This window comes from Oncorhynchus mykiss, chromosome 7 (genome assembly GCF_013265735.2).
Source record: "Oncorhynchus mykiss isolate Arlee chromosome 7, USDA_OmykA_1.1, whole genome shotgun sequence".
Taxonomy (NCBI): Eukaryota; Metazoa; Chordata; class Actinopteri; order Salmoniformes; family Salmonidae; genus Oncorhynchus; species Oncorhynchus mykiss.
Genome location: NC_048571.1, coordinates 71,596,278 through 71,623,091, shown reverse-complemented (window position 1 = coordinate 71,623,091; position 26,814 = coordinate 71,596,278). Strand labels below are relative to the sequence as shown.

The window sequence follows — 26,814 nt, the reverse complement described above, 5'->3', positions numbered from 1 at the left end:
GAACATTTTTAACCATAACATTATTTACATTTTTTTGTATACAATCTACATTAACAATCTAAATGGACCAAAAAGAGACAATAGAAAAAACTGTCAATGGCAATGTGAGAAGATTATGGTTACTAGTCTGGCCCTAAATCAGATTAATAGTTGTTTTTTTCCAGACCCCCCTCCACACACACACACATGCTGTGCTGGCTCACAGAAAGAGTGGGTCATCGTCATTTTTGGTCAAGGCTCTCTGTGGCAGGTTCAGCAACTGGGGGAGCTGACTTACATGAATAAGCAGCTGATGTGCCAAAAAGCTGCAAAACATTATCAGGCAGCTGGTGCTCATAGCAAGCCTCACCAGACAGCTTCAGTCCATATCGAATGTACAGGATGGAGTTAAGGGTCTGCAAGGACATCCGATTTCTACGTTTGCTTTTTACCACACTCATCTGGCTGAATACTCTCTTGACTTCAGCATTCGACTGTGGCAAGGACAACACAAACACAGCAGCCATGGCAAGTTCTTGAAACGGGTTGATATCAGCTGCATCCCCGAAGTTCCAAATCTCACTCCAGAAGCGCAGTGTTTTTTGTCTCATTCCATTTACTAAGATGGATGGCACGCCATTGCTGGACCATCTTGTCTATCTCTGCAGGGGAGTAGCCAAGGAGCTTGGCTATTTTTTCTATTTCTCCAGGGCTCTTATTGTGCTTTAGAGTTTCCTCCACATTGAAAACTGACATGTACTACAATGCTTCGATATTGTCTGGCAGTCTCACCCTCAAATCCTTAGTGATGGGGATGGTGAAGGCTACTCGCCACTTTCGGACATTGTTTTCATCCTCAGCCGCAAGGTGGAACTCAGCTGCCTTTGACCCAAAAAGGTAACCAAGGTACAGTTTGGGACTGATCTATCCATCTATTGGCCCTTTGAGTACATCAACATTTGCTGGTGGATTCAGCACCCTGCTGCTCACAGACTTGATCAGGCTAACCAAGCAGTCAAGTAGATTAAGAGGATCTACTTGCTCTCCCTCAAAAGCCTTGATGGCCAACTGTACCTCACCCAGCACTACTGTACCTCACCCAGCACTACTGTACCTCACCCAGCACTACTGTACCTCACCCAGCACTGACTTCAAAAAAGTCAGACACAATATGTTTTGAGGATCACTGTACATGGAGTATAAAACCTCAGCCATGTAGCAGTGTTCACTGGACTTGGAGTATAAACCCTCAGCCATGTAGCAGTGTTCACTGTACATGGAGTATAAACCCTCAGCCATGTAGCAGTGTTCACTGTACATGGAGTATAAAACCTCAGCCATGTAGCAGTGTTCACTGGACTTGGAGTATAAACCCTCAGCCATGTAGCAGTGTTCACTGTACATGGAGTATAAAACCTCAGCCATGTAGCAGTGTTCACTGTACATGGAGTATAAACCCTCAGCCATGTAGCAGTGTTCACTGTACATGGAGTATAAAACCTCAGCCATGTAGCAGTGTTCACTGTACATGGAGTATAAACCCTCAGCCATGTAGCAGTGTTCACTGTACATGGAGTATAAAACCTCAGCCATGTAGCAGTGTTCACTGGACTTGGAGTATAAACCCTCAGCCATGTAGCAGTGTTCACTGTACATGGAGTATAAAACCTCAGCCATGTAGCAGTGTTCACTGTACATGGAGTATAAACCCTCAGCCATGTAGCAGTGTTCACTGTACATGGAGTATAAACCCTCAGCCATGTAGCAGTGTTCACTGTACATGGAGTATAAAACCTCAGCCATGTAGCAGGGTTCACTGGACTTGGAGTATAAAACCTCAGCCATGTAGCAGTGTTCACTGTACATGGAGTATAAAACCTCAGCCATGTAGCAGTGTTCACTGTACATGGAGTATAAACCCTCAGCCATGTAGCAGGGTTCACTGGACTTGGAGTATAAAACCTCAGCCATGTAGCAGTGTTTACTGTACATGGAGTATAAACCCTCAGCCATGTAGCAGTGTTCACTGGACTTGGTGACTGTGAAATGCAGCCTAAGCTCCTCCCACTGGTCCAAAATGCATGAAACCGCGGGTTCAATGGAGAGCCAACATGTGGCACACACCTTGGTTATCTGTAAAGGTTTCTCCCCACTGTCACGAACCGGCTCAAAGCCCGTAACAAAAGGGAGACGTGGAGATAAGGAGTAACAAAACATATATTTATTAAATAAAGTAAACTAAGTACAATATACAATGGTGTGTGTAATCAGTAATCAGTAGTGTAAGTGAGTGTTTTGGCATGCATGAATGTGATATTGCAGAGTGTTGAAAGGTGCCAAAGCAAACAACCAAAAACCACCAAGATACACAACAAAAACTATAAAGGTGTCTGCATGGAGAGAGTCTCCTCCATGAATGGGGAAGTGGTGTATTTATCCTGGGACACACCGGGCCCAGGTGTTTCCCATGTAGCTGACGACCCTCCCAACTCCGCCCACTGGCATCCTAATAAGGAAACAAGAACAAAGAGAGAATACGGCAGACAGAGTGGGAGGGTCGTCACACCACAGTTGATGGTCTCTTATATAGCCTTGTAGGCCTCCCTGCACTTTGGAGACACTGAAAACCAGTTATAAGTCTCTCATACCAAGTACTCCACACCATGGGGGATGGTGTCATTGGAAGCATGACTTACAGCAAGCTGCAGAGAGTTGCACACACAGCGAATAAGAACCAGATATTTGAGGCCATACTCCAGCACTTTATGGACCCCATTTGTTAATCCCCATCGTAACAGAGGCATTGTCAGTCCCTATCCCCGGGAGTTTTTCTTTTTTAAGACAACACTTCGAGGAAAGCCACAACAGCATGGGCTATAGATTTGGCATCTCCTCCCAACTCAACAAGCCCCAGAAATGTTGATACAATTGTCTGCTTGGTGTCACTAAAGTACCTTATCATAACCCCCAGGTACTTAGAAACACTTATATCCGTGGACTCATTGAGGAGGAGGCTGAAACGCTGGTCACCTACATCTGCGACCAACTTTTTCAGAAATTATGGTGCTTGAACACCATTAATTATTTCTGTGCACTTTGTCCTGTGCATGTTGAAGTTGGTAGCAGCAGTGGAGTCTGAGAACGCAGCTCTACATGCTTCTCCAATGTGATCACATGCCAGCATGGAACAGTGTTCAACATTAGCTAATGCCATGGTGGACTCAGCCTGTTTTGCAGAGTCAATTCTTTTAACCTTAAATAGCAGCTTGTTTTGGGTGGAACTGTTATAAGGCTTTGCCTTTTGAGTATGGTTTTGAGTTGTCATGTGTTTTTTTTACATCACTAAGTTTGGCGTAGAAATCAGCCTTACAATACAGGCATTATGCCCATGTATCATCTCCAATAAACGGCTTCAACCAGCTTTTGAATTCAGGGTTTGATTCCCACTCCTTTCTGTATTTTTGAGTGTACAGTTCAGACTGAGACATGATCTAGCCAGCTAGATGTTCAGCTTATGTTACAGAGAGGCACACACACAGTGGACAAAGTAAATGACTGAGGCTGTGTGAGTCAAATGCAGTGATTTATTTTAGATAAAGAACATTTTACATTTACATCCCGCCCTGGCTTACAGTGGAGGCTTCCCTCATGTGCGATTCGGTGAACATCTCCTGCTCTGACTGCAGCTGGGAGGGACTGCTGCGCGAGGACTGGGCCGCCTGTAAGTGCTTTGGGATGGGGGTGGGGCCCACGGCAGCACTCGCTGCTCGTTGAGAAGAGTAAGAATGATACTCCAACTCCAATGAGTCTCCAATAACATCAGAAAAAGCCTCTAGCATTGTCGCTAGTCGATGTTTTGAAAATGTGTCGCTAGAGGGGTCTGAATACTCACTAAATATAGCGACAAAGTCGCTAAGTTGGCAACACTGTATCTGAGGGAAGAGGATAGGAACAATTCAAAGAAAATCCTTGACGTTTTACAAAGACATTTTGATCCCAATCGTAATGTGATTTATGAAAGATTCATTTTTAACACGTGAACAAACTCAAGCAGAGACATCTGATCAATATGTTGTGAGGCTGCGTCAATTGTCTGATTCATGTGATTTCGGGGTCAATGAGAAACGAAATGGTCAGACAGACTTGTGATTGTCTGTAAAGATAACAGCGTAAGAGCAAGTATGCTGCGCAAACCGCAATTTACACTGACTAAGAGCCATAGATATATGCAGAGCAAGCGAACAGACGAAGATCCAATTTAAAAAGATGAACACTGTCCCTAAACAGGCAAAATCTGTCAATTATGCCACTCAGAACAAATACAGAGATCATGTCGCTAAAAAATGGAAACATAATTCATCGGACAGTGATGCAAGGTGGAAAAATACTAAAGATGGGTGCATGTACTGAGGATCAACACACGCAAGAGCCAAATGCCCAGCATATGGGGTTACAGTGGGGCAAAAAAAGTATTTAGTCAGCCACCAATTGTGCAAGTTCTCCCACTTAAAAAGATGAGGCCTGTAATTGTCATCATAGGTACACTTACTTCAACTATGACAGGCAAAATGAGAAAAAAAATCCAGAAAATCACATTGTAGGATTTCTCTTTTTTTTTAATTTAAAGTTTTATTAAGTTTTGTTTTTCAATCAACCAACAAAACACATTCCACATTCACAGATGTGACAGGCTTAAAAAAATAAAGTCAAAATATAATAGTACATTTGAAAAAATAAAAATTAAATTAAAATGAAAGATAGTCAAATAAAAACATATATATATATATATATATATATATATGCACACAAAAAACAAAATTCAAATAAAAACACAAAAATAACATATATAACACTTGCAGCAGCACTATCAAGGTTCTTATCAGCTATTTCAAGCATTCGCTGAGACGACGGGCCAATAACTCGTTTTTAGGTTTTACAGTACCTTACACAACATGTATCTGCGCATTTCCCTAGTCACCCCGTTCACTCTGTCCAGTTTGAAATATAGTTGAGTAGTGGAGACCAGAGTCTATCAAACTTGGGCTGTCTCTTGTGGAGGTCATAAGTGAGCTTTTCAAGAGGGAGAAAGACAACAATCTGGTCAATCCACATTTTAAATGTAGGAGGGGTATTAGAGGCCCACAATAGAAGAATACATTTCTTAGCAAAGTATGTAATAGTCATGAGCAAATTTTCTCTGTCGGGATCAAGAACAAAGTCCTGCTGGGTATTAAGAAGATAGATACACGGGGTCATATCAAACTGTACCTCTAGTATTTTCTGTGCAGCAATATGTATAGATTGCCAGATTCTGACAATCTCTCTACAGCTCCAAAATACATGCATATAGGTTCCACTTTCAGAGGTACAACTTTTACAGTTAGGAGACATATCTGTTTTCATTCTATGGAGTCTCAAAGGAGTATAATAACATTTGTACAAAAATGTGTAATTAGATTCTTTCATTTTTACATTGGTAGAGGAGCAGTATACCCTGTCGCAAACCTCTGCCCATAACTCATCACTGATAGTCAGACCAAGGTCCTTTTCCCAGATTATTTTCAAAGGCGTAAAGGAGGAGCCTCCTTTCTCAGAAAGGAGTCTATAGATGTAAGATATTTTGCCTTTAATGGATTGTGCTGTGACAAGAAGGGTTTCAACTTCATTCAACTGAGTTCTAAACCTCCTCTTGGAGGTAAATGAGGAAATTACATGTCTAATTTGAAGATATTTAAAAAAAAAATGGATCTTGGCACATCGAATTCACTGCAGAGCTCTTGAAAGGATTTCAGTGTAGTGGTTCTGATGAAATAGCCAGATATCTTGTTTGTAGGTGACCAAATACTTATTTTCCACCATAATTTGCAAATAAATTCATAAAAAAATCCTACAATGTGATTTTCTGGACTTTTTTTCTCAATTTGTCTGTCATAGTTGAAGTGTACCTATGATGAAAATTACAGGCATCTCTCATCTTTTTAAGTGGGAGAACTTGCACAATTGGTGGCTGACTAAATACTTTTTTCCCCCACTGTATATGCAAATTCTGATTTTTTTTTTTGCTTATTACACCAGTAGGGGAGTGTGAACTACAAGCCAATAATGATGGGGAAACATATGTGCTAAAGTTCCAAGTGGTGAAAACCTTGCAAAAGGTCTCTCCTTTTCAGCAGAAATGTGTGAAAAGTTTAAGTTGCTACGGCTCAACCACCAACATGTTGTTCATCATGTCAGCACTAAAGAAAAACCAAAGGTCCCATCAGACTTTTACACAGAGGCAGTACTGAAAGAGTTTGATGATGTTTTTGAAGAGATGGAGGCTCTGGCAGGTGAGCTTCACCTGGTGGGGGATGAGTCTGTTAGACCAGTTCAACAGCTTCCCCGCAGAGTCCCCGTTCCACTGAAGGAAAAGATACTAAAGGCTGTTGATTCAATGGAGGAACAGGGTGTCATTACGAAGGTCACCAAACCTACTACATGGATAAGCAACATGGTTGTAGTGGAAAAGCCTGGCAAAATAAGAGTCTGCCTTGATCCAAGTGCCCTGAACAAAGCCCTATGTAGGGCACATTACCAAATGCCTACCATTGAAGAGGTTCTGTCAAGCCTGGCAAAAGTGAAAATCTTTTCCATTATGGGATACAAAAAATGGGTACTGGCAGGAACGTTTGGATGAAGAGAGCAGTTACCTCACCACATTTTGGACCTCCAATGGTAGATACCGGTGGACAAGGTTACCTTTTGGAGTGAAACTAGCTGCAGAGGAATATCAGCTCAGGCAACATGATGCGCTTCAGGGACTACCAGGAATAAGCGTCATAGCCGATAACATCCTGGTATACGGCTGTGGTGCTACAATGGAAGAAACAGTGCAGGACCATGACCACAACCTGACTCAGCTCTTACAAAGAGCAAGGGAGATGAATCTAAAGCTAAATAAAGACAAAGTTAAGCTCAGGCTCACAAGTATTACATACATGGGACATCATTCGACAGCTGAAGGCCAGAAGGTGGAGGCAGAACAACAAATGCCGACACCTACAGACACAAAAGCAGTACAGCGACTGCTTGATTTTGTAAATTACTTAGCCAAATTCTTACCTCATCTGTCTGATGTATGTGAGCCATTGCGGCAGGGTAGCCTAGTTTTTAGAGCGTTGGGCTAGTAACCAAAAAGTTGCAAGTTCAAATCCCCCAGCTGACAAGGTACAAATCTGCCGTTCTGCCCCTGAATAGGCAGTTAACCCACTGTTCCTAGGCCGTCTATGAAAATAATCATTTGTTCTTAACTGACTTGCCTAGTTAAAGGTAAAATAAATTGTGTCAGCTGACCAATAAAGATGTGCTGTGGGAATGGCTTCCTCAGGGGGAGGCTGCATTGGAGCTAATCAAGAAATTGGTAAGCAACCAACCAATGCTGAGGTAGTGTGACCCTACAATGTGATGCAAGTGACAAATGCCTAGGGGCAGCGCTCGTGCAGAAGGGGCAGCCCATTGCATTTGCTTCAAGGACATTGACAGCCACGGAGCAAGGATATGCCCATATTGAAAGTGAGTGCCTAGCCATAGTGTTCGCCTGTGACCGTTCTGATCAGTACCTTCATGGTAGGGACATTATCACGGTGCACACTGACCACAAGCTGCTTGTGGTTATCTTTAAAAACCTTTTCTGTCTGCCCCGAAGCGACTTCAACTACAGGTAGAATACAGGCTAAGTTTGAAGATGTGAACCATGCTACTGATCAAAACATCTCCCCGCAGACACGGGATGCTATCAAAGCTCATTCAGCAGAGGACAAGACTTCTTGAATGCTTCAGTCTTTTATCCTAAGAGGCTGGCCGGACACAAGAAAGAGTACGCCCATCCTGGTGAGTGACTACTGGACATACAGAGCCAAACTCACAATGCAGGAAGCGGTTGTCTACAAAAGTGACAGGGTGGTAGTGCCAGAAACTCTACAACCGATGATTCTCTCTCGTACCCATGCAGGGCACTCAGGGGTCGAAGCCAGTCTCAACAAAGCTCAGTATTCTGGCTCAACATGACCCAAGAAATTAATAATTTTGTGGCTGTGTGCAGCATATGTAATGCTAATCTATCTAAGCAGCAAAAGGAAACGCTGCACCCACATAATGTACCAGCACGGCCTTGGTCTAAAGAGGAAATGAATCTGTTCACAATAAAGAATGTTCCTTTTTGATTTATAGTGGACTACTATTCCGATTTTTTGGGAGGTGGAGAAATGGATTGACACAACAGTCGCTTGCATCAGTGACTGTTGTAAGCAGCATTTTAGCAGATATGGTAGTGGTGTAATGGATAATGGGCCGCAGTCAATGAGTCAAGACTTTGCTTTGTTTGTAAAAGCTTTGGAGTTCCATCATGTGACCTCCTCACCCTACCACAGTCAGAGTAATGGTAAGGCGGAGTCAGAGAAAATAGCAAAGACACTTATCACAAATACTATGCACGAAGGCAAAGATGTGTGGCAAGCCATTTTGGCGTGGAGAAATACTCCCACAGAGGGCTTCGGCAGCAGTCCTGTACCGCGCTTAATGTCTAGATGCACCCGCTCTCTGTTGCCAACAGCTCCCAAGCTCCTTGCACCATAGGTCATTGGGGATGTTCAGGCTCACAAACGTGCACGTCAGGACAAGTCAAAACATTACTATGACCAGCATGCAAAAAAATCAAGGCCAAGCTGTCAGAGTGCTCCTGTCACCTCACGCCAGGGATGCCACATGGAGTCTTGGCACATGCATAAGGCACATCAGCGCAAGGTCATATGAAGTGGAAGTAAAGGGCCGAAAGTATGGAAGGAACCGGAAGGACATACCCCCAGTTCAGGAAAGCATAGGGGACAGGAGGGACACATGGGAAGACTGGGAATATCCTCTGGATGGTGCGGGCAGGACACATAATGAGGAGACGGCAAGACCCCACCAGGGCAGTTCTCAGCTGGCTGTGTCACGGTCGTGTGGAAAGATGTACCAAGGCGCAATGTGATTTGAGTTCCACATATTTATTTAAAGTGAAACTTCTAAACAAAACAATAAACAAACACCGACCGTGAACAAACGTAGTGCTACATGTACTCACTCAAAACAATATCCCACAAAGCAGGTGGGAGAAAGGGCTTCCTAAATATGATCCCCAATTAGAGGCAACTTGTCGGTGGCGGCTCCTGCGTGGGTTGTTGCCCCCGCCCCGCCCACGGATCCGGCCATGGAGCTGGGTTGGACGCCGTGCCCGGACTAGACACCGGCGCAGCGGAAGGCTCCGGCCACGGAGCTGGGTTGGACGCCAAGCCTGGACTGGACACCGGCGCAGAAGAAGTGAAACTTCTAAACAAAACTATAAACAAACACCGACCGTGAACAAACATAGTGCTACATGTACTCACTCAAAACAATTTCCCACAAAGCAGGTGGGAGAAAGGGCTTCCTAAATATGATCCCCAATTAGAGGCAACGATTACCAGCTGCCTCTAATTGGGAACCATACAAACCAGCCACATAGAAAATAAATTACTAGAACACCCCCCTAGTCACGCTCTGACCTAAACACCATAGAGAACCGAGGGCTCTCTATGGTCAGGGCGTGACAGTCTGTGCCTCCACAATTTGGGGCTCCCAAGCTGCACAGCAGTCTAAGGCACTGCATCTAGAGGTGTCACTACACTCTGGTTTGATTCCAGGCTGTCTCATAACCGGCCATGATTGGTAGTCCCATAGGGCGGCGCGCAATTGGCCCAGCGTTGTCCAGGTTTGGTCGGGATAGGCCGTCATTGTAAATAAGAATTTGTTCTTAACTGATTTGCCTAGCTAAATAAAGGTTAAATCAAATTAAAATAAATAAACATTTCAGGAGGCTGTGGAAGAGGAAGGAGAGGCCCTGAGGATCCTAGAGGTTCCCAACGTCCCAGAGGTGCCCAACGTCCCAGAGGTGCCCAATATGCTACCAGTGTGACACACTAGGACAAGGGCTAACATAAGTCTGCCCCTGTGTTATGGGGACTATGTCCCTTAAGAGGTGAATAATTACATTTTTTATTTTATAAAAATTCAAAATATTTTTACAAAATGATAATGTACTGGTATTAAAATGGTATGAAGTGATCGAGCTAATTATATATGAAAAGGAAGATGTTAAGATAATGGGCATAATGCCAATCCAACACATTTCTAGGATGTATGAACAGGTGCATTATGAGTGTCTGATTAGAATGTGGTAACCTGTAACATGTAACACCTGAGTTAAGGATTATGCTTCTATTTTACCAAACTCTCCTACTTGAGTTATTCACATACATATAATAACAGTTGGGTCTAATTGTGTTGCTGTCCTGGGGCTCTTTGGGGTCTGTTTGTGTTTGTGAACAGAGCCCCAGGACCAGCTTGCTTAGGGGCTCTTCTCCAGGTTAATTTCTCTGTAGGTGATGGCTTTGTAATGGAAGGTTTGGGAATCGCTTCCTTTTACATGGTTGTAGAATTTAACGGCTCTTTTTTGGATTTAGATAATTCGCGGGTATCGGCCTAATTCTGCTCTGCGTGCATTATCTCCCTCTCTCTCTCTCTCTCTCTCTCTCTCTCTCTCTCTCTCTCTCTCTCTCTCTCTCTCTCTCTCTCTCTCTCTCTCACTCTCTCTCTCTCTCTCTCTCTCTCTTTCTCTCTCTCTCTGCCCTCTGGTGGTGAGCGGTTTGTGCCTATGTTCATAGGTCAACGCTCTCTTTCAGCACGCGGGTCCCTTTAGGAGTGACAACTGGATGCGGGACTGGCGCAGGGGGGAAACTGATAAATATGTGCCGGTAACAGGGGCTGCCGCTTTTCGCGCTGAGTGCGTTTTCGGGACTAGAGAGGTACTAGCCATTGTACCAGGATCCGTGGTCGGGAATGCTCGTGAAGATGCTGTGGAATTGGAAGATCCTCGTTTCGCACGTGTACTGCGCCAGCTTCCTTCTCTTCTGGATTATACTGGGCACGGCAGTGGTGGAAGTGATAGGGTCCCAGCAAGGGATTCCTCTCTCAGTGTGAGTGGAGGATGTCATATCTTAACATTTTAGTTCCGCAATAGTTACACCACATGTTGTTGAGTTTTTCAGTTATATTTCCTGAAGTGTGTAAGCGGTAGATTTGTTATAGTAAAAATGATAAACAAGCCGAAAACATCAGCATGTAATAACAATGTAACAACAACTGCATAATACGAATAATACATCGTTTTTGTTATTTATTTATTAGTGTTGGTGTCTAATAAATAATGACAAAAAATAGACTTCTCTACCCTAACCCCAAGTCTATTGCTGCTATAGATAGATCATATCTGGCATAAGAACAGCACCTCATATATGACATGTACACACTATTTAAATGTACAGATGTCTTTATTTTAAACTGATTGTTGTCCTTCTTTTAATCAAAATACAGATATGTCCTAAATAACTACTATACAAGACCTTGTTCATTTGTCGATGTTAACCCAGAGTGCTGTACTTTGGTCTGCATAGAGACACCACCGTCTACAATGTACAGTTTAAGGAAGACTTTAGGCAAAAGTTTGCATCAACTTTAGCTTCATAAACTATCAATTTATAACACATCATAAACACCAAACAAACATGAATAAACCGCTACATTGAATGATATCACTTATCTACAATGTAGGTCTAGTGTATTTGATAATTTGTTGATGGAGGCAAATTCAACACACATCAAAACACTGTATTTCTTATATGAGTATCTTCAAGAAAATAGTTTATACTCACACCAGCCATATAACACACAAACAACTTCTAGATATCCATGGATCTATGATTTCATTTTTTGAAATTTGTTTAGAAATTTCTGGTGCAGTTTGTGTTTTCTTATTATCTCAGCTGTACGTTATTAAAATGTGTGTGTACACAGAATGTCCGGTGTTCACCTGAACTGGTATAATAACAATATAGAAATGTTTTGTTGGTTTCCAGGGTGAAGTTATGGGCCTCAGCGTTTGGTGGAGAAATGAAATCAATTTCTGCAAAATACTCTGGATCCCAGCTGCTGCAGAAGGTATCTCTTTATTTCCTCAATCTTAATCTCATTCCTATACACACACACAGACACACACACACAGTGTATGGTGAAATGCTGCATTTTCATCTAATGGCAGCTGACACAGTTCTGTGTCCCAGCTGAATACTGATGTGTTGTGTATGAAAGGACTCAGGTGTGTGGATCAGAGGCCCATCTCTCCATGTGTGTGTGTGTGGGGGGGGGGGGGGGGGGTACTGGACACAGCCCATTAACCACAGCACGGTTTCTTCTCTCATCTCATCTCCAGTTCACTCTCTGGAGTAAAGAGTTTCAACCCCAGGATATAAATGTGACAAGGAGACAAATTGAATAAGAGTGTGTTGAGTGTGATGGGCTGTGATGGGTTGGGATGGGGTGGGATGGGCTGGAGGCAATGGGTGGGGTAGAGAGAGAGTGGGGAGAAGAGAGAGAGAAAGAGAGATGGGTTTGCAGAAAAAAGCCCCTAAGTGAAAGTAAATGACCACTTGGCAGCAGCCATGTGCTCCCCAGTGTGTACAGAGGTTATGGTTTGAACACTACAGCACCTGTCATCCAAGTGGAGACAATGTACTATACTGTATGTTGGATAGGGTTGCAAAAATGTGTAATCTTTCCAAAAATTACCAGGTTTTCCAGAAATCCTGGTTGGAAGATTCGCAGAATCAGAAGGGAATAAGCAGAAAATTGTGAATCCTCCAACCAGGATTTCTGGAATCTTGCAAACCTAATGCTGGACCCAGAGCACTGGCTGCAGTACTGTAAAAGTACAGAGTTTGTGTTATCTTGGCCAATGGGCATTTTGAAGTTTAAGCACTATTTGTACTGTAGTGAACTCACAGCATCAGAACTGAGCACTAATGTGCATACGTATTGGGAAAGTCTGAGTTAAGCAGATGGATTGATTTAAAACTTGGCCATATGGCCCTATGTGCTTACACCTGAATGTTGACAGTCATTTTATTCCAACAGATTTTATGCTCCTTTTCCTTCAATTGAGCTTTAATTAAACGCTGCATTTAAATAAAACATTATTGCAGACTTGCAGCATTTTGAAATAAGTTTGATTGAAAACCAGAGATTGTCGATGACCACAGAGAGAGGAAAACATGGGTCATAATCATTAGTGCACACCATAATAAACTGTAGCAAAACATTTTGCAACAAAAAACATTTTGCTATGAAAATAGAGTTTCTTATTTGGACAAGTTCAGGTAGTCCCTTCCTGTTTCAGTCCGTTTGGTTCCTAGTGAATACGACCCGGATATGTTACATTCACACAGTACATATTGTACTGTAGGTAAGTGGTCGGTTGTGTAATGTGATTGAGTGTGAAGTCAGTGGTGATGAGGAGATACATATCCCCATTTAGCTCTGTTCATCAGTCTCTCATTTTGTGATAATGTGGAGCTTAGCTCAGCACCAGGCTGCTGCTGCAATACTCTAACATCCAACACTGTAGCAGTATACGGGTAGTGTGTGTGCTTGTGTTTATGTGTTGGATGGGAGTGTCTGCCTACCTTTTGACTGTCTAACGTCCTCAGCTGATCTTGTGTGAGAACAGAACACTCAGAGGTAAAATGTCCCCAGCAGTTGTTTTTCTTTCTGTGTATGTGAGCACTTTCCTCGTGTTCCCGTTCACAGATGCATGACTGGTGTAGGACACCTTTCATCCAATCAGCAGGCCTCTAGACCTACAGGGGCCAGTGAGGCGAGGTGGAGAGAGAGAGGCACGGCTGGATGGTTTTAGGGCTGATCATTAAGGATGATCATTAGGTGCTTTATTATGGGGAATTAGTAGATTTCCACACAGAGCTGAGCTGCTGTATGGACAACAGAACAGGAATACGGATACAGACAGGAGGCTGTGCGTGTGTGTCTGTGTGACTCCTCCTCAGGCTTGGGTTCGGTCAGGCCTCATCTACACATCAGTCATTACCTTAATCAATAAACATAATCAGTTCTGTTGATGGATGGGGTTTAACCTCTCTCTGATGACTGGGGAGGGGTGGGGGGCAGGGGGAGGAAGGGAGGACAGGCGTGAAATGAACTGTTCCGAGCCACTGCCGGCCCACACTCTTCCTTTCCCTGGGTCAATTTCACCCCATGTACTGGGATTTGTGTATGTATGTGTGTGTTCTGCTCATACATTCTCATTTCGACGCTAAACCCACCAATGGTGTGCATGGCCAAAGAGCTCTATTTTCATGTAAACTGACCAAGGCACCGGTTCCAATCCAAGTGCAAATGCCATTTAGCAAAGACACGCACACCAGGGGTGGGTTTGGTGTCGAAATGAGAATGAATGAGCAGAAAAGAACCCCAAACCTACTGTAAAATATGGTTGTGGATCTTTGATGTTATGGGGCTATTTTGCTTCCACTGGTCCTGGGGACCTTGTTAAGGTCAACAGCATCATGAACTTTACCCAATGGCCAAAACCCTGGTTGCCTCTGTCAGGAAGTTGAAACTTGGCTGCAAATGGATCTTCCACAAAGACAATAACCCCAAGTATACATCAAAATCCACAAAACAACTCTTTGAGTAGTCTCGTCAGGTATCCCACACGTCGGCTTCTATAGCGCCGTCTCCTCCTCCTTCAGAGATTTGGGCCTGGTCCAGGATAATCAATATGTCTTTCGCCTCTGACTTATTGAAGTAGAAGTCCCCGTGCAAATCAAGGTTAGTGATAGCTGTTCTGATTTCCAGAAGCTCTTTTTGTCATAGGAAACGATGGCGGAAAAATGATGTACGAAACAAGTTAAGATCAGCACAAATAAATACACAAAATAGCACCATCCCTCCAGCCCCATTCTCTCACACAGAAGGGTGCCAACTGCCAGTGACCATAGCAACAAAACAAACAAACATTATTGACATGCAAAAAAATTATCACTTTCACACCATATGCATGCATACAAATTTATTTACATGCAACAGAAATTATTCATCAAAAAATTATTAGAAAACATGTATTTTTAATCGTTAGACATGACTCTGTAAACTGCCAGCTAGCTAGCTGGAGTGAGCAAATTGGACATTCTTGCTGAAGTACCACCACGCAGGCCACATTTTCAACTGTGATTGGTCAACAACTACAGCGCTGCTTGAATAATAGAGCAGAATTATATTTTCTATGGCTCGGTTTAACAGCTTCCCCAGGCACGAACACAGCCGAAGGGAGCAAGTATTAGAGGTTAATGGTTCACTGTCTCAGGCAAAACCAATGCATTGTGGCGTTCCGCAGGGGAGCGTGCTTGGGCCTCTGCTGTTTTTATTGTATATTAACGTTATGAAAGATGCTTGTTCTTGCCGTCTTTTTCTTTATGCGGATGACTCTACACTTCTGGTGTCTCACAAAGTAAAACTATGTTGGAGAGCATACTTAGCACAGAGCTTACTAACATTAGCAAATGGTTTGGAGATAATAAGCTATCTCTGCACTTAGGGAAAACTGAAGCAATTATTTCTGGATCCAGACCTAAGATGGAAGATGGCGCCGGAGAAGATGGGCGCCGTTTTAAGGTCTCCTAACCAATTGTGCTATTATGTGTTTTTTTCTGCGATATTTATAAATTATTTTGTTCATAATGTTTCTGCAACCGTATCTTACGTCAAAAAAGAGCTTCTGGATATCAGGACAGCGATCACTCACCTCGGATTAGACAAAGATTTCTTCAACAACAACAACAACAACAGCAGCAAGCAGGACTCACATGATATTCTCCAAACAACCCACAGGGCAGACATCCCAATTATCCGAGAGAGGGAGCAGAGGAAGTAGAGCTGGATGCCTCATCCGGACCCGCAGAAGACAACTAGGAAAGCTGCCGTTAATGTCAATATTACTCGCCAACGTGCAATCATTGGACAATAAACTAGACGAGGTAAGATCACGAATATCCTACCAACGGGACATAAAAAACTGTAATGTCCTATGCTTCATGGAATCATGGCTGAATGACGACATGGATATTCAGCTAGCGGGATACACGCTGCACCGGCAGGATAGAACAGCACACTCCGGTAAGACGAGGGGGGGGGGGGGGGGGGGGGGGGGGGGGGGGGGCTGTGCATTTTTGTAAACAACAGCTGGTGCACGAAATCTAAGGAAGTCTCTAGATTTTGCTCGCCTGAAGTTGCGTATATTGTGATAAACTGCAGGCTACACTACTTGCCTAGAGAGTTCTCAGCTATACTTTTCGTGGCTGTTTATTTACCACCACAGACAGATGCTGGCACTAAGACCGCACTCAGTCAGCTGTATAAGGAAATAAGCAAACAGGAAACCACTCACCCAGAGGCGGCGCTCCTAGTGGTCGGAGACTTTAATGCAGGGAGACTTAAATCCGTTTTACCAAATCTTTATCAACATGTTAAATGTGCAACCAGAGGGAAAAAAATTCTAGATCACCTGTACTCCACACACAGAGACGCGTACAAAGCTCTCCCTCGCCCTCCATTTGGTAAATCCGACCACAACTCTATCCTCCTGATTCCTGCTTACAAGCAAAAATTAAAGCAGGAAGCACCAGTGACTCGGTCTATAAAAAAATGGTCAGATGAAGCAGATGCTAAACTACAGGACTGCTTTGCTATCACAGACTGGAACATGTTCCGGGATTCTTCCGATGACATTGAGGAATACATCACATCAGTCACTGGATTTATCAATAAGTGCATTATTGTCATCCCCACAGTGACTGTACGTACATACCCCAACCAGAAGCCATGGATTACAGGCAACATTCGCACTGAGCTAAAGGGTAGAGCTGCCACTTTCAAGGTGCGGGACTCTAACCCGGAAGCTTACAAGAAATCCCGCTATGCCCTGAGACGAACCATCAAACAGGCAAAGCGTCAATACAGGGCCAAGATTGAATCATACTACACCGGCTCCGACGCTCGTCGGATGTGGCAGGGCTTGCAAACTACTACAGACAACAAAGGGAAGCACAGCCGCGAGCTGCCCAGTGACACGAGCCTACCAGACGAGCTAAATCACTTCTATGCTCACTTCGAGGCAAGCAACACTGAGATATGCATGAGAGAATCAGCTGTTCTGGACAACTGTGTGATCACGCTCTCCGTAGCCGACGTGAGTAAGACCTTTAAACAGGTCAACATACACAAGGCTGCGGGGTCAGACGGATTACCAGGACATGTGCTCCGGGCATGTGCTGACCACCTGGCAGGTATCTTCACTGATATTTTCAACATGTCCCTGATTGAGTCTGTAATACCAACATGCTTCAAGTAGACCACCATAGTCCCTGTGCCCAAGAACTTAAAGGCAACCTGCCTAAATAACTACAGACCCGTAGCACTCACGTCCGTAGCCATGAAGTGCTTTGAAAGGATGGTAATGGCTCACATCAACACCATTATCCCAGAGACCCTATACCCACTCCAAATTGCATACCGCCCAAACATACAAAAGGAACACCTATGTGAAAATGCTGTTCATTGACTACAGCTCAGCGTTCAACACCATAGTACCCTCAAAGCTCATCACCAAGCTATGGATCCTGGGACTAAACACTTCCCTCTGCAACTGGATCCTGGACTTCCTGACAGTCCGCCCCCAGGTGGTGAGGGTAGGTAGCAACACATCTGCCACGCTGATCCTCAACACTGGAGCTCCACAGGGGTGCGTGCTCAGTCTCCTCCTGTACTCCCTGTTCACCCACGACTGCAAGGCCAGGCACGACTCCAACACCATCATTAAGTTTGCTGACGACACAACAGTGGTAGGCCTGATCACCGACAATGACGAGACAGCCTATAGGGAGGAGGTCAGAGACCTGGCCGGGTGGTGCCAGAATAACAACCTATCCCTCAATGTAACCAAGACTAAGGAGATTATTGTGGACTACAGGAAAAGGAGCACCGAGCACGTCCCCATTCTCATCGACGGGGCTGTGTTGGAGCAGGTTGAGAGCTTAAAATTCCTTGGTGTCCACATCAACAACAAACTAGATTGGTCCAAACACACCAAGACAGTCGTGAAGAGGGCACGACAAAGCCTATTCCCCCTCAGGAAACTAAAAAGATTTAGCATGGGTCCTGAGATCCTCAAAAGGTTCTACAGCTGCAATATCGAGAGCCTCCTGACCGGTTGCATCACTGCCTGGTAAGGCAATTGCTTATAGATTCATGTACATTCTACCTAAATTGGCCCGACCAACCAGTGCTCCCGCACATTGGCTAACCGGGCTATCTGCATTGTGTCCCACCACCCGCCAACCCCTCTTTTTACGCTTCTGCTACTCTCTGTTCACGATATATGCACAGTCACTTTAACGATACCTACATGTACATACTACCTCAATAGGCCTGACTAACAGAATATAGCCTTGCTACTCTTTTTTCAAATGTCTTTCTACTGTTGTTTTATTTCTTTACTTACCTACACACACACACACGCACGCATGCACGCACGCACACACACACACACACACACACACACACACACATGCACGCACGCACGCACGCACACACACACACACACACACACACACACACACACACACACACACACATACACACACACACACACACAAATACCCTTTTTTGGCGCCATTGGTTAGAGCCTGTAAGTAAGCATTTCACTGTAAGGTTTACACCTGTTGTATTAAGCGCAAGTGACAAATAAACTTTGATTTGATTTGAAATTGTGTAGGGGAAGCTCCAGATAGCCCAGAATAAGCTGATCAGGGTAGTATTGAAGGTGAGTCCACATACTCACATAGGCAGGAGCTGCTTTCAGGAACTAAACTGGCTGCCTGTTGAGGCTAGGGTGTCCCAGATTAGACTAGGTTTGGTTTACAGGAGTATTTATGGTCCTGCACCCAGATATCTAAGTGATTACTTTCCTTGTGTTAGGGATGCACACAATCACATCACCAGATCAGGTGTTGCTGATGTGTGCTTATACAGGTTCAGGAGTAATGCTGGGAATGGTACTTTCTTGTATACTGGAGCCTCAGAATGGAATGAGTTGCCTCTGCCTATAAAAACAACGTCCTCTCTGGACAGCTTTAAACATAAAGTAAAAATATATTTGATGTCCTCTGTGCCCATACGAATAACCCCTATGATGTAACTGGAATGATGAGATAGATGTTCTTCTTCTCTGTTTTTGTTTTATTATTTCACTGCCATACTGTGTTCCATCTTGTCTAGCCATCTTGTCTCAAGAGGACCACAATGGGAATAAGTCCCAGACTTTATTGTGTGTTATCCTAGATTATTTTATTCATGATGATTTTATTCATATTCATGTATGGCTTTTAAGTTGTATGTGTGCTTGTTTTTTTTAAATGGTCGAATTAATAAACTAAACTAAACTAAAGACCCCTCCATCTGAGTAGAATTTCACCCCCGCCTAGGCTTCATCGAAACTTAATGGGCCACCCCGGTCGCCGCATGCTGTCTGTTGGTGCCTTTATCCTCAAGGTGAGGTTTTGAAAAGTATTTTAAACAGGGCTGTCAATACTTTTTCACCCATACCTTTTTGAGAAAAACAATTATTATTTGTTAACCAAAACTCTCTCTGAGCAATTGTATTAGTATGAAATAATATAGTTTCCCTATTTTTTAGCATACATTTATTTAGCATACATTTATTTAGCATACATTGATTTAGCATACATTTATTTAGCATACATTTATTTAGCATACATTTATTTAGCATACATTTATTTAGCATACATTTATTTAGCATACATTTATTTAGCATACATTGCGCAGTATTTGAATTATTTATTTTATACAGTCATTTTTGCTCATCTTTATCAAGGGGAACCCCAGTGTGTGTCTGCGTGTGTGTGCGCATGTGCGTGTGCATGTGTGTGTGTGTGTGTGTGGGACGTGAGAGACATGCAGGTTATATTCGGATTATTATTTTGTGTGACTGTGTGTTTTTTGTTGTTGTGTATGTTATGTTCTATTCTCTTTGTGTGTTCTGTTGGGCTTTGTTCTGTCAGTGCAGGTGCAGTGTATCCTGCAGGCTCAGCATTATGTGAAGTGTAGTTCATTATCCAGAAGCGCCCAAGCCTGACACGTTATTATCTTTCTCCCATGCTTTGACTGCATTTCAATTACCCTCCATCCATGCGTGGCCTTCACTTCCAGGCCCGCCCACAGCCCACCCAGCAGCCAATCAGAGCCAGAGCCACAGCTTGTCAGCCAAGATAAAGCCTATCAATCATATAATAAAACAGGATACGTTTTATCATCCAATCATCTGAGGGTTGTCAGCCCTCCTCAGATACACGGGAGGGAGTGTTACACTGGACTCTGCTGGTTCCAGAGGTGCAGGGATATGAAAGCTAAGGGATTTTTCTGTTTGTGTGTGGAATTAACAGATAGAACAAAGGTTCACCTTCTCTGTTACTAAAACACAGAGCTCATTGACTTAACCCACCCAATAAAACCCATTGACATGAGATGTGTATTCGAAGTGTTCCTGTGATCCTTTGTGACACACACTCACTCCGAATTTCTCAAACACCAGCTGATGATTAATTCAGTATCAAAGTATTAGAGAGTTAAAACGTATTTTATCTTTCATTTACAGAAATATAAAGAATTGGAAAAGTCTGTCCGAGTGGAAGAAATTGATGGCATGAAAGTGGTCAAAAATCTATCGAAGAAGATGGAGGAGATGTTCCGGAAGAAAAAGGAGGCCATTCGGGTACAAATATCGTCGTAACTTTCCTTTCATCTCCCCTTCATTAGGCTGTGATTTCTGGAAGTAGGCCTAATTTAGACTACTGACAAGAGGAGACTTGAAATATCTAAAAAATAATCAACAAAATATATATATGTAGTATTATAATTAGTATTATCACATTTAGGAGCATATTTTGCATTTTCCTTAGGCCTATCCATGACCATGAATGAAGCTGTTATAACCAATTGTAAACTGGTGGCCATATATATCAACGGTCAGAAATGTATATTTCGTTTATATTCCTCAAGCTTTCTGCTTGGTGTGCATTTCTATTCATAGCACAGATTTAAATTTAAAGTTTGTCATGGATGACAATTACACTGTCGCATTTTATCCAGCAGCGGTATGCTATTTACTACGATCCCTCTCCTGCGACAGCGTTCTCAAGAGACAAATATAGCCGTTGGACATTTGTATTTGGCCCGAGAGGAGAGGTGCAAGTAGCCTATTTTAATAGTTAAGCTGGTGTGAGATGATAGCGTTTATCTCGCACCGCCAGATCTCACTGCGCTGTACGGTATTACCTGCATGGTTGTAATTCTACCGTGTGGGCCCATTTGCTTGTATCATTCTCTATTTATTAGGCAGTATTTCAATGTATATTATTACAGTGCTGTAAATTGAAAAAATGGTTTCGGTGTGAACAAATTTAAATTATTTGAAAGCACTGCATTGCCTAGGCTTATTTCGTCAGATGCAAATGATAAAACACCATTCGTTGACTTATTTTGTTATTGCTTAGCCTAAAGAAAATAACTGATATCGCTCAATTGGCAACAATCAAATTGTCAGATCCAATTAACGAAATTCCGATGGTCACCAATTGATAATAGGCTATAAGCTACCATTGCCGTGGCGAAGGCCTATTGGAAATGAAAATGAATATAAAACAATTACAATGTAGCCCAATTCGTGTTTATGATATTGATCTAGTCCTTCTGATCCTTGCATATTTTTAGAGTGGTATGGCTACCTGTTTTGAAATTAACTTTCGTTAATAATACTTAATGGATATGGTTTGAAATACCTTCCCATCAAAAATAGCCCTAGAGAAAAATCTGTTTACATTTAGCACCTTAGAGGTTTTATCATCGTTACAATTGCCTATGTCTATTGTTAACGACAGCATCTAGGTATGAAAAATAAATTAAGTTTAACTGTCACACAAGCGTTTGCTTCATGCCATAGCCTACAGCTGTTTACTGTTTGAGTTGACATGCTCGACAGTTATTAATGACCTGTTCCAGAACGGCGATGACGACTGTAGAAGCCTAGGTGTTAAGGCGGCATTTCTTCCAAAACACGTAGGCAAGCACCTTTGAAAGAGGGGAATATTGTATAGGTTATTGCATGTGGTGGGTTTCAGTTCTACACTGGGCCATGCTAATCAATACGTTCACTCACTGCACTGCATATTTCTGTGAGGGGCCTTGCTAGGCAGAAATATAGGCCTAGGCCTACAGTAACCTATGTGATGAGACATTTTTACCACATCATTGTTGTATGCCTATTGGTATGATTTTCATGTTGTTTTCAGAGGCAAGAGCATCCTTTGTTGGAGGCAGGTAATTGATAGGCTGAGCACAGTGCTTAGGGCTATCATTTGAAGTGGATTAGAAGAATGACCTGAGCATCACTAAATAACATCAAATCCTTTAACAGTTGATGTATAACTCTATCATTATTCGTTTTGTGAAATATCGTTTAAGTGTGGAAACATTGATTGAATACTGTAAGATGTCAAAGGTCCTTGACTAGACATTCTGTCCATCCCAGCTACCATTTACATTACTTGGCTTGGGCTGTTCCGTGGCCAGAGCACCGTGGGTAGAGCAAACTCATGTCTCTGTGCTCCAAACAGCTATGCAGGTAGGCAGGCAGGGCCATTCCTCAGCCCTCATCTCTCTGGCCCTCTGTTACTGCAGATTCACTGCCTCGCTGCAGCAGGCTAGCTAGAACTATAGGAGCCACTGAGATGCTCTGACATTGTGTCTGGTCTTAAAAAACTCTTGATCATGGGGGATGGGTTGGAGTTGAGCTGGTGTGTTGATGCTTCCCCTCTGTCCTTCTCCCTCCCTATCTCATCCCCTCCCCATATCCCCCCCCCCCCCTTATGCCCCCCTCCTTCAGAGGCTGGTGGAGGCAGCAGAAGAGGCACATCTACAGCACGAGGAAAACCCAGAGCTGCAGGTGAGAGTGGCAGGGGGGGGGGGCAAGATAAGATGGCGTATAGAAGACAGAGACAGTAAGAAGCATGATGTCCAGAAGAGAAAGTGAGAGATACAAAATAAGGGATAGTCTATGACAAGGTGATAGAAGGGGTAGTCTATGACAAGGTGATAGAAGGGGTAGTCTATGACAAGGTGATAGCAGGGGTAGTCTATGACAAGGTGATAGAAGGGGTAGTCTATGACAAGGTGATAGAAGGGGTAGTCTATGAGAAGGTGATAGAAGGGGTAGTCTATGAGAAGGTGATAGAAGGGGTAGTCTATGACAAGGTGATAGAAGGGGTAGTCTATGACAAGGTGATAGAAGGGGTAGTCTATGACAAGGTGATAGAAGTGGTAGTCTATGACAAGGTGATAGAAGGGGTAGTCTATGACAAGGTGATAGAAGGGGTAGTCTATGACAAGGTGATAGAAGGGGTTACGGACAGTATAGTGGCTGTTGGCATTGACAGTGTCCTTCATGTTAATACCCTGTCACAGTGATGATACATAATTCCTCTTTAATAAGCAACGCTGCATAGAACGCCATACCATGCTGCGGCTGGTAACTCACACTGATTGTTTTTGTTTTTTTTAAGCGTAAGCATCATTCACAAGTAGCCTGTGAACCTGACACTGTTGAAGAGGGAGTGGCTTCAATTTCAGTAAACTGCCATTGGAAAGAACACGATCCAAGTGTAAATTCAGCACCATGGTCAGCGCCCACTGACAACCACACTGGAATCAGATTATATTACAATGCATTTATACCATTACATATCTGCACCATTAACAATAATGAGGTACTTTTTCTTTTTCTGAATGCAATCTCGCACCCAAGGAATGCTGATGTTATCTTCTAACACATCACGGAGCATAGCGCTATAAATAGTACGCTGACATGAAGAGTAATGCAACACAGCAAAATTATTGGATGTCATGCAACAACAATCAGCTGTGTCTTTGGTTTATTTCAACTTCATACATTAAATATTCATAAATTCATCCATCCTCATACTTTATAAAATATAAGAGAATTTAATATTCCCATTGTGTGTGCTGCGGTATGTGTTCAGGTGTGGTTCCCATGCCCGTGTGTGTTACAACCCAGCCCAGCGCACAGCCATTGTGCACAGCCAGTGTGCACAGCCATTGTGCTCAGCCATTGTGCACAGCCATTGTGCTCAGTAAAGGACATTATACAGCTGTTATTGCTGGATTCTTTTTCATTTTCTTTGGTGCAGTAAGCCTTCTCTTCCTATGCAGTGGAATTGCAGTAATTCTGTCACACTGAGAATATACAGGACCCTCTCCCCTCCCTCCTTCCTTCTTTCATTCCTTCTCTCCCTTTTTCCCTCTTTCTCTTCCTTCCTTCCTTCCTCCCTCCCTCACTCATTGTTCTCTCTCTCTCTCTCTCTCTCTCTCTCTCTCTCTCTCTCTCTCTCTCTCTCTCTCTCTCTCTCCAGTAGACAAAGATAAATTGAACTCTTATGCACAGTGCATTGTTCCACTTTTCTTCCTGAAGATTGGAAACTCACTCGGGCAACAAATCACTTGTCGCCACCCAGTTAATAGCTGCACTTACATCATATGAATGAATACATTGTGGTCACCCCATAGTTTGCAGGTTTCTCTGGTGATTATATTAACACATTGGAAGAATTTGGATAAGGTAATTATTACCTTTATAGAACAGAATTTTGGTAGTTTATAGTTTGAGGATAACAATCAACTACAGATTCAATGTGACCAGATGATTATGTATATTCATTGCTGTGGTGATATTCATCTTCTTTATAACAATGCAGTTATGTAGCCCACAACACATTATTGTATTGTTTTATGATTTAAGAGCATATTGTCATTGAGCAAAAGGTTTCCTGTTTTTTGGGAGTGTTATATTTAGATCTACTGTAAGCTACACATTTACAGTATAGGCCTACACGTTTACACTATATGCTAAACATGCATAATACGCTTTATAACTCATTTTCACAGTTTTGAAGGCTATTACTGTGATTGTTAGATATTTTAGTGCATACATAACAGGGTTACTATTTTAGATAATAATTATTTACTATTATTTAAAACGGTGACCAAATTCACCCATTTTGAATCGCTATACAGTAGCTTAAGCCGAATAATGTGCATCGATTTTTTTACATGGTAATGTAAAACATATTTCGTTCTTTCCTTTAGGCTCTATTCAGACTAGTTATTTTACAGTGAACTTGCTAAAACTTAATGCCCGCATTTTCGTTGTAAAATCCTAACGCCTATTCTTTATTGTAAAAATGTAGGGTAGGCCTACTCCGCCGCCCCCGTCTCTCTAGAAAACGGTTAAAATATTTTCAGAATTGCTCATCTTTAATACAAAAATTCTACAGTATACCAGATTTTTTTCTTCGATGCTCAATGTTGTCACTATGACTTGCAAAAATGGACTCTCATATAGGCTATGCTTATCAGCAGACGTAGCCAGACTTTTAAATAGTAAACTATTCTGCTGCTTACAAAACACGGTTCTCCTCTTTAACAATAAAACGTAAATTGCGGAAACCCATCGAATATACAATAAACTACAATACAACAGTGAAAATACATTATTATTTGAACATATTTTGCGGGATCTGTTATCGATAGCATATGAGCAGATACAGAGAGAGTTCACCTTGCGGTATACCATGCTGTCACACACATCACCTGCACGCCCTTGAACCCTGGTTGTATAGCCTAACACTGGTTAATGTAAAACACAGCACCGTCTTAAAATGAGACAGAGACTAGATAAGAGAGAACCCACCGTATCACGTCTTGGTGCGTGAAAAATGCATGGTGTCAAAACGGCAAGCTGTTATTAAATGATGCGTCAGAGTTTGATGTTATAAAATTATCTGATATCCTCAGGTAGAACTCTAAAGTAGCCGAATTTTTTTTTTTTTTTAATTTCCACTCGATACAGTGTATATAGTTTTATGTGTATATAGTTTATGTTGGTTTCAACATAAAACATACCTAAAGAGAATCAAATTAAAGTCAAATGACTGGAAAATAATATTATAACATGTGCCTGTATAAGTAGTGTAAATACTTGTATTCATCTACAGTAGCTCTCAACAGCTTTCTGTACTTTCTTTTTTACCACCAGTATTTGTTCAACATTTGTGTTAAGTATGTTACTATGCAGAGTAGTCTCAGTGATGTCTACAATGAGTCATTCTGGCTGCCTGAAGGTCAGTCTGAGGATCAAAGGGTTAGTATGGAGAAATTGGGCTGGACTATTCTGTCATATGTGGTACATTGACCTCCAAAGAGGTCCAGTAAGACCCACTGCAGGTCCAATTTCAAAAGGCACTTGCACATCTGAGCTATCTTTGTTGCAGGTGCCTGGTAACAGTTAAATAAGATGAGAAAAAAGAAGAAACTCGCACACTGCCCTTTAATTAGCTTTATGTAGCAAGCTCAGTCAGCCCGTGTTTAAAGCAGTTATACCCATTTCACACTACTGAAACAAGCCAAGCCATGCCAAACTGTAGTCTTCCTGGCCTTGTAATGCATCCATCCCATAGTTGCTACATGGAACCGTGCTTGCAAGGACATTGTGAAAAATTCAGGGTTGAGGGTATTAGACCCACAAGCAACTACCTATACAGCCAGCCCTGGTACGGTAGGCAGCGTCTCGCTGCAGCAGTGGTGTACAGTAACCTACAGTAAGAGCCAATGGAGCGTCACGGCCGTGGAGCCGCAGTGTCCCCTGTCTGGCCTGGCCTGCTCTACACTACAGTAATAACCCTGCTGATGGTTAACGGGCCTCTCTCTCTACAGTCCTATCACTTCTGC

The 26,814-nt window shown here is 42.8% G+C and overlaps 1 protein-coding gene across 2 annotated transcripts in view; it reads left to right on the top strand.

The window, feature by feature from the left end:
• The first annotated feature begins 10,703 nt into the window (after window positions 1–10,703).
• LOC110529018 (voltage-dependent calcium channel subunit alpha-2/delta-3-like) overlaps window positions 10,704–26,814 on the top strand; it is a 76,044-nt gene continuing 59,933 nt past the window's right edge. For both annotated transcript variants that reach the window (XM_036983998.1, XM_036983997.1), the window contains exons 1-4: window positions 10,704–11,009; window positions 11,949–12,030; window positions 20,612–20,728; window positions 22,898–22,957. In XM_036983998.1, coding sequence (XP_036839893.1) covers window positions 10,873–11,009; window positions 11,949–12,030; window positions 20,612–20,728; window positions 22,898–22,957 — 396 coding nt within the window. In that variant the 5' untranslated portion in view covers window positions 10,704–10,872. The remainder of the gene's footprint in view (window positions 11,010–11,948; window positions 12,031–20,611; window positions 20,729–22,897; window positions 22,958–26,814) is intronic.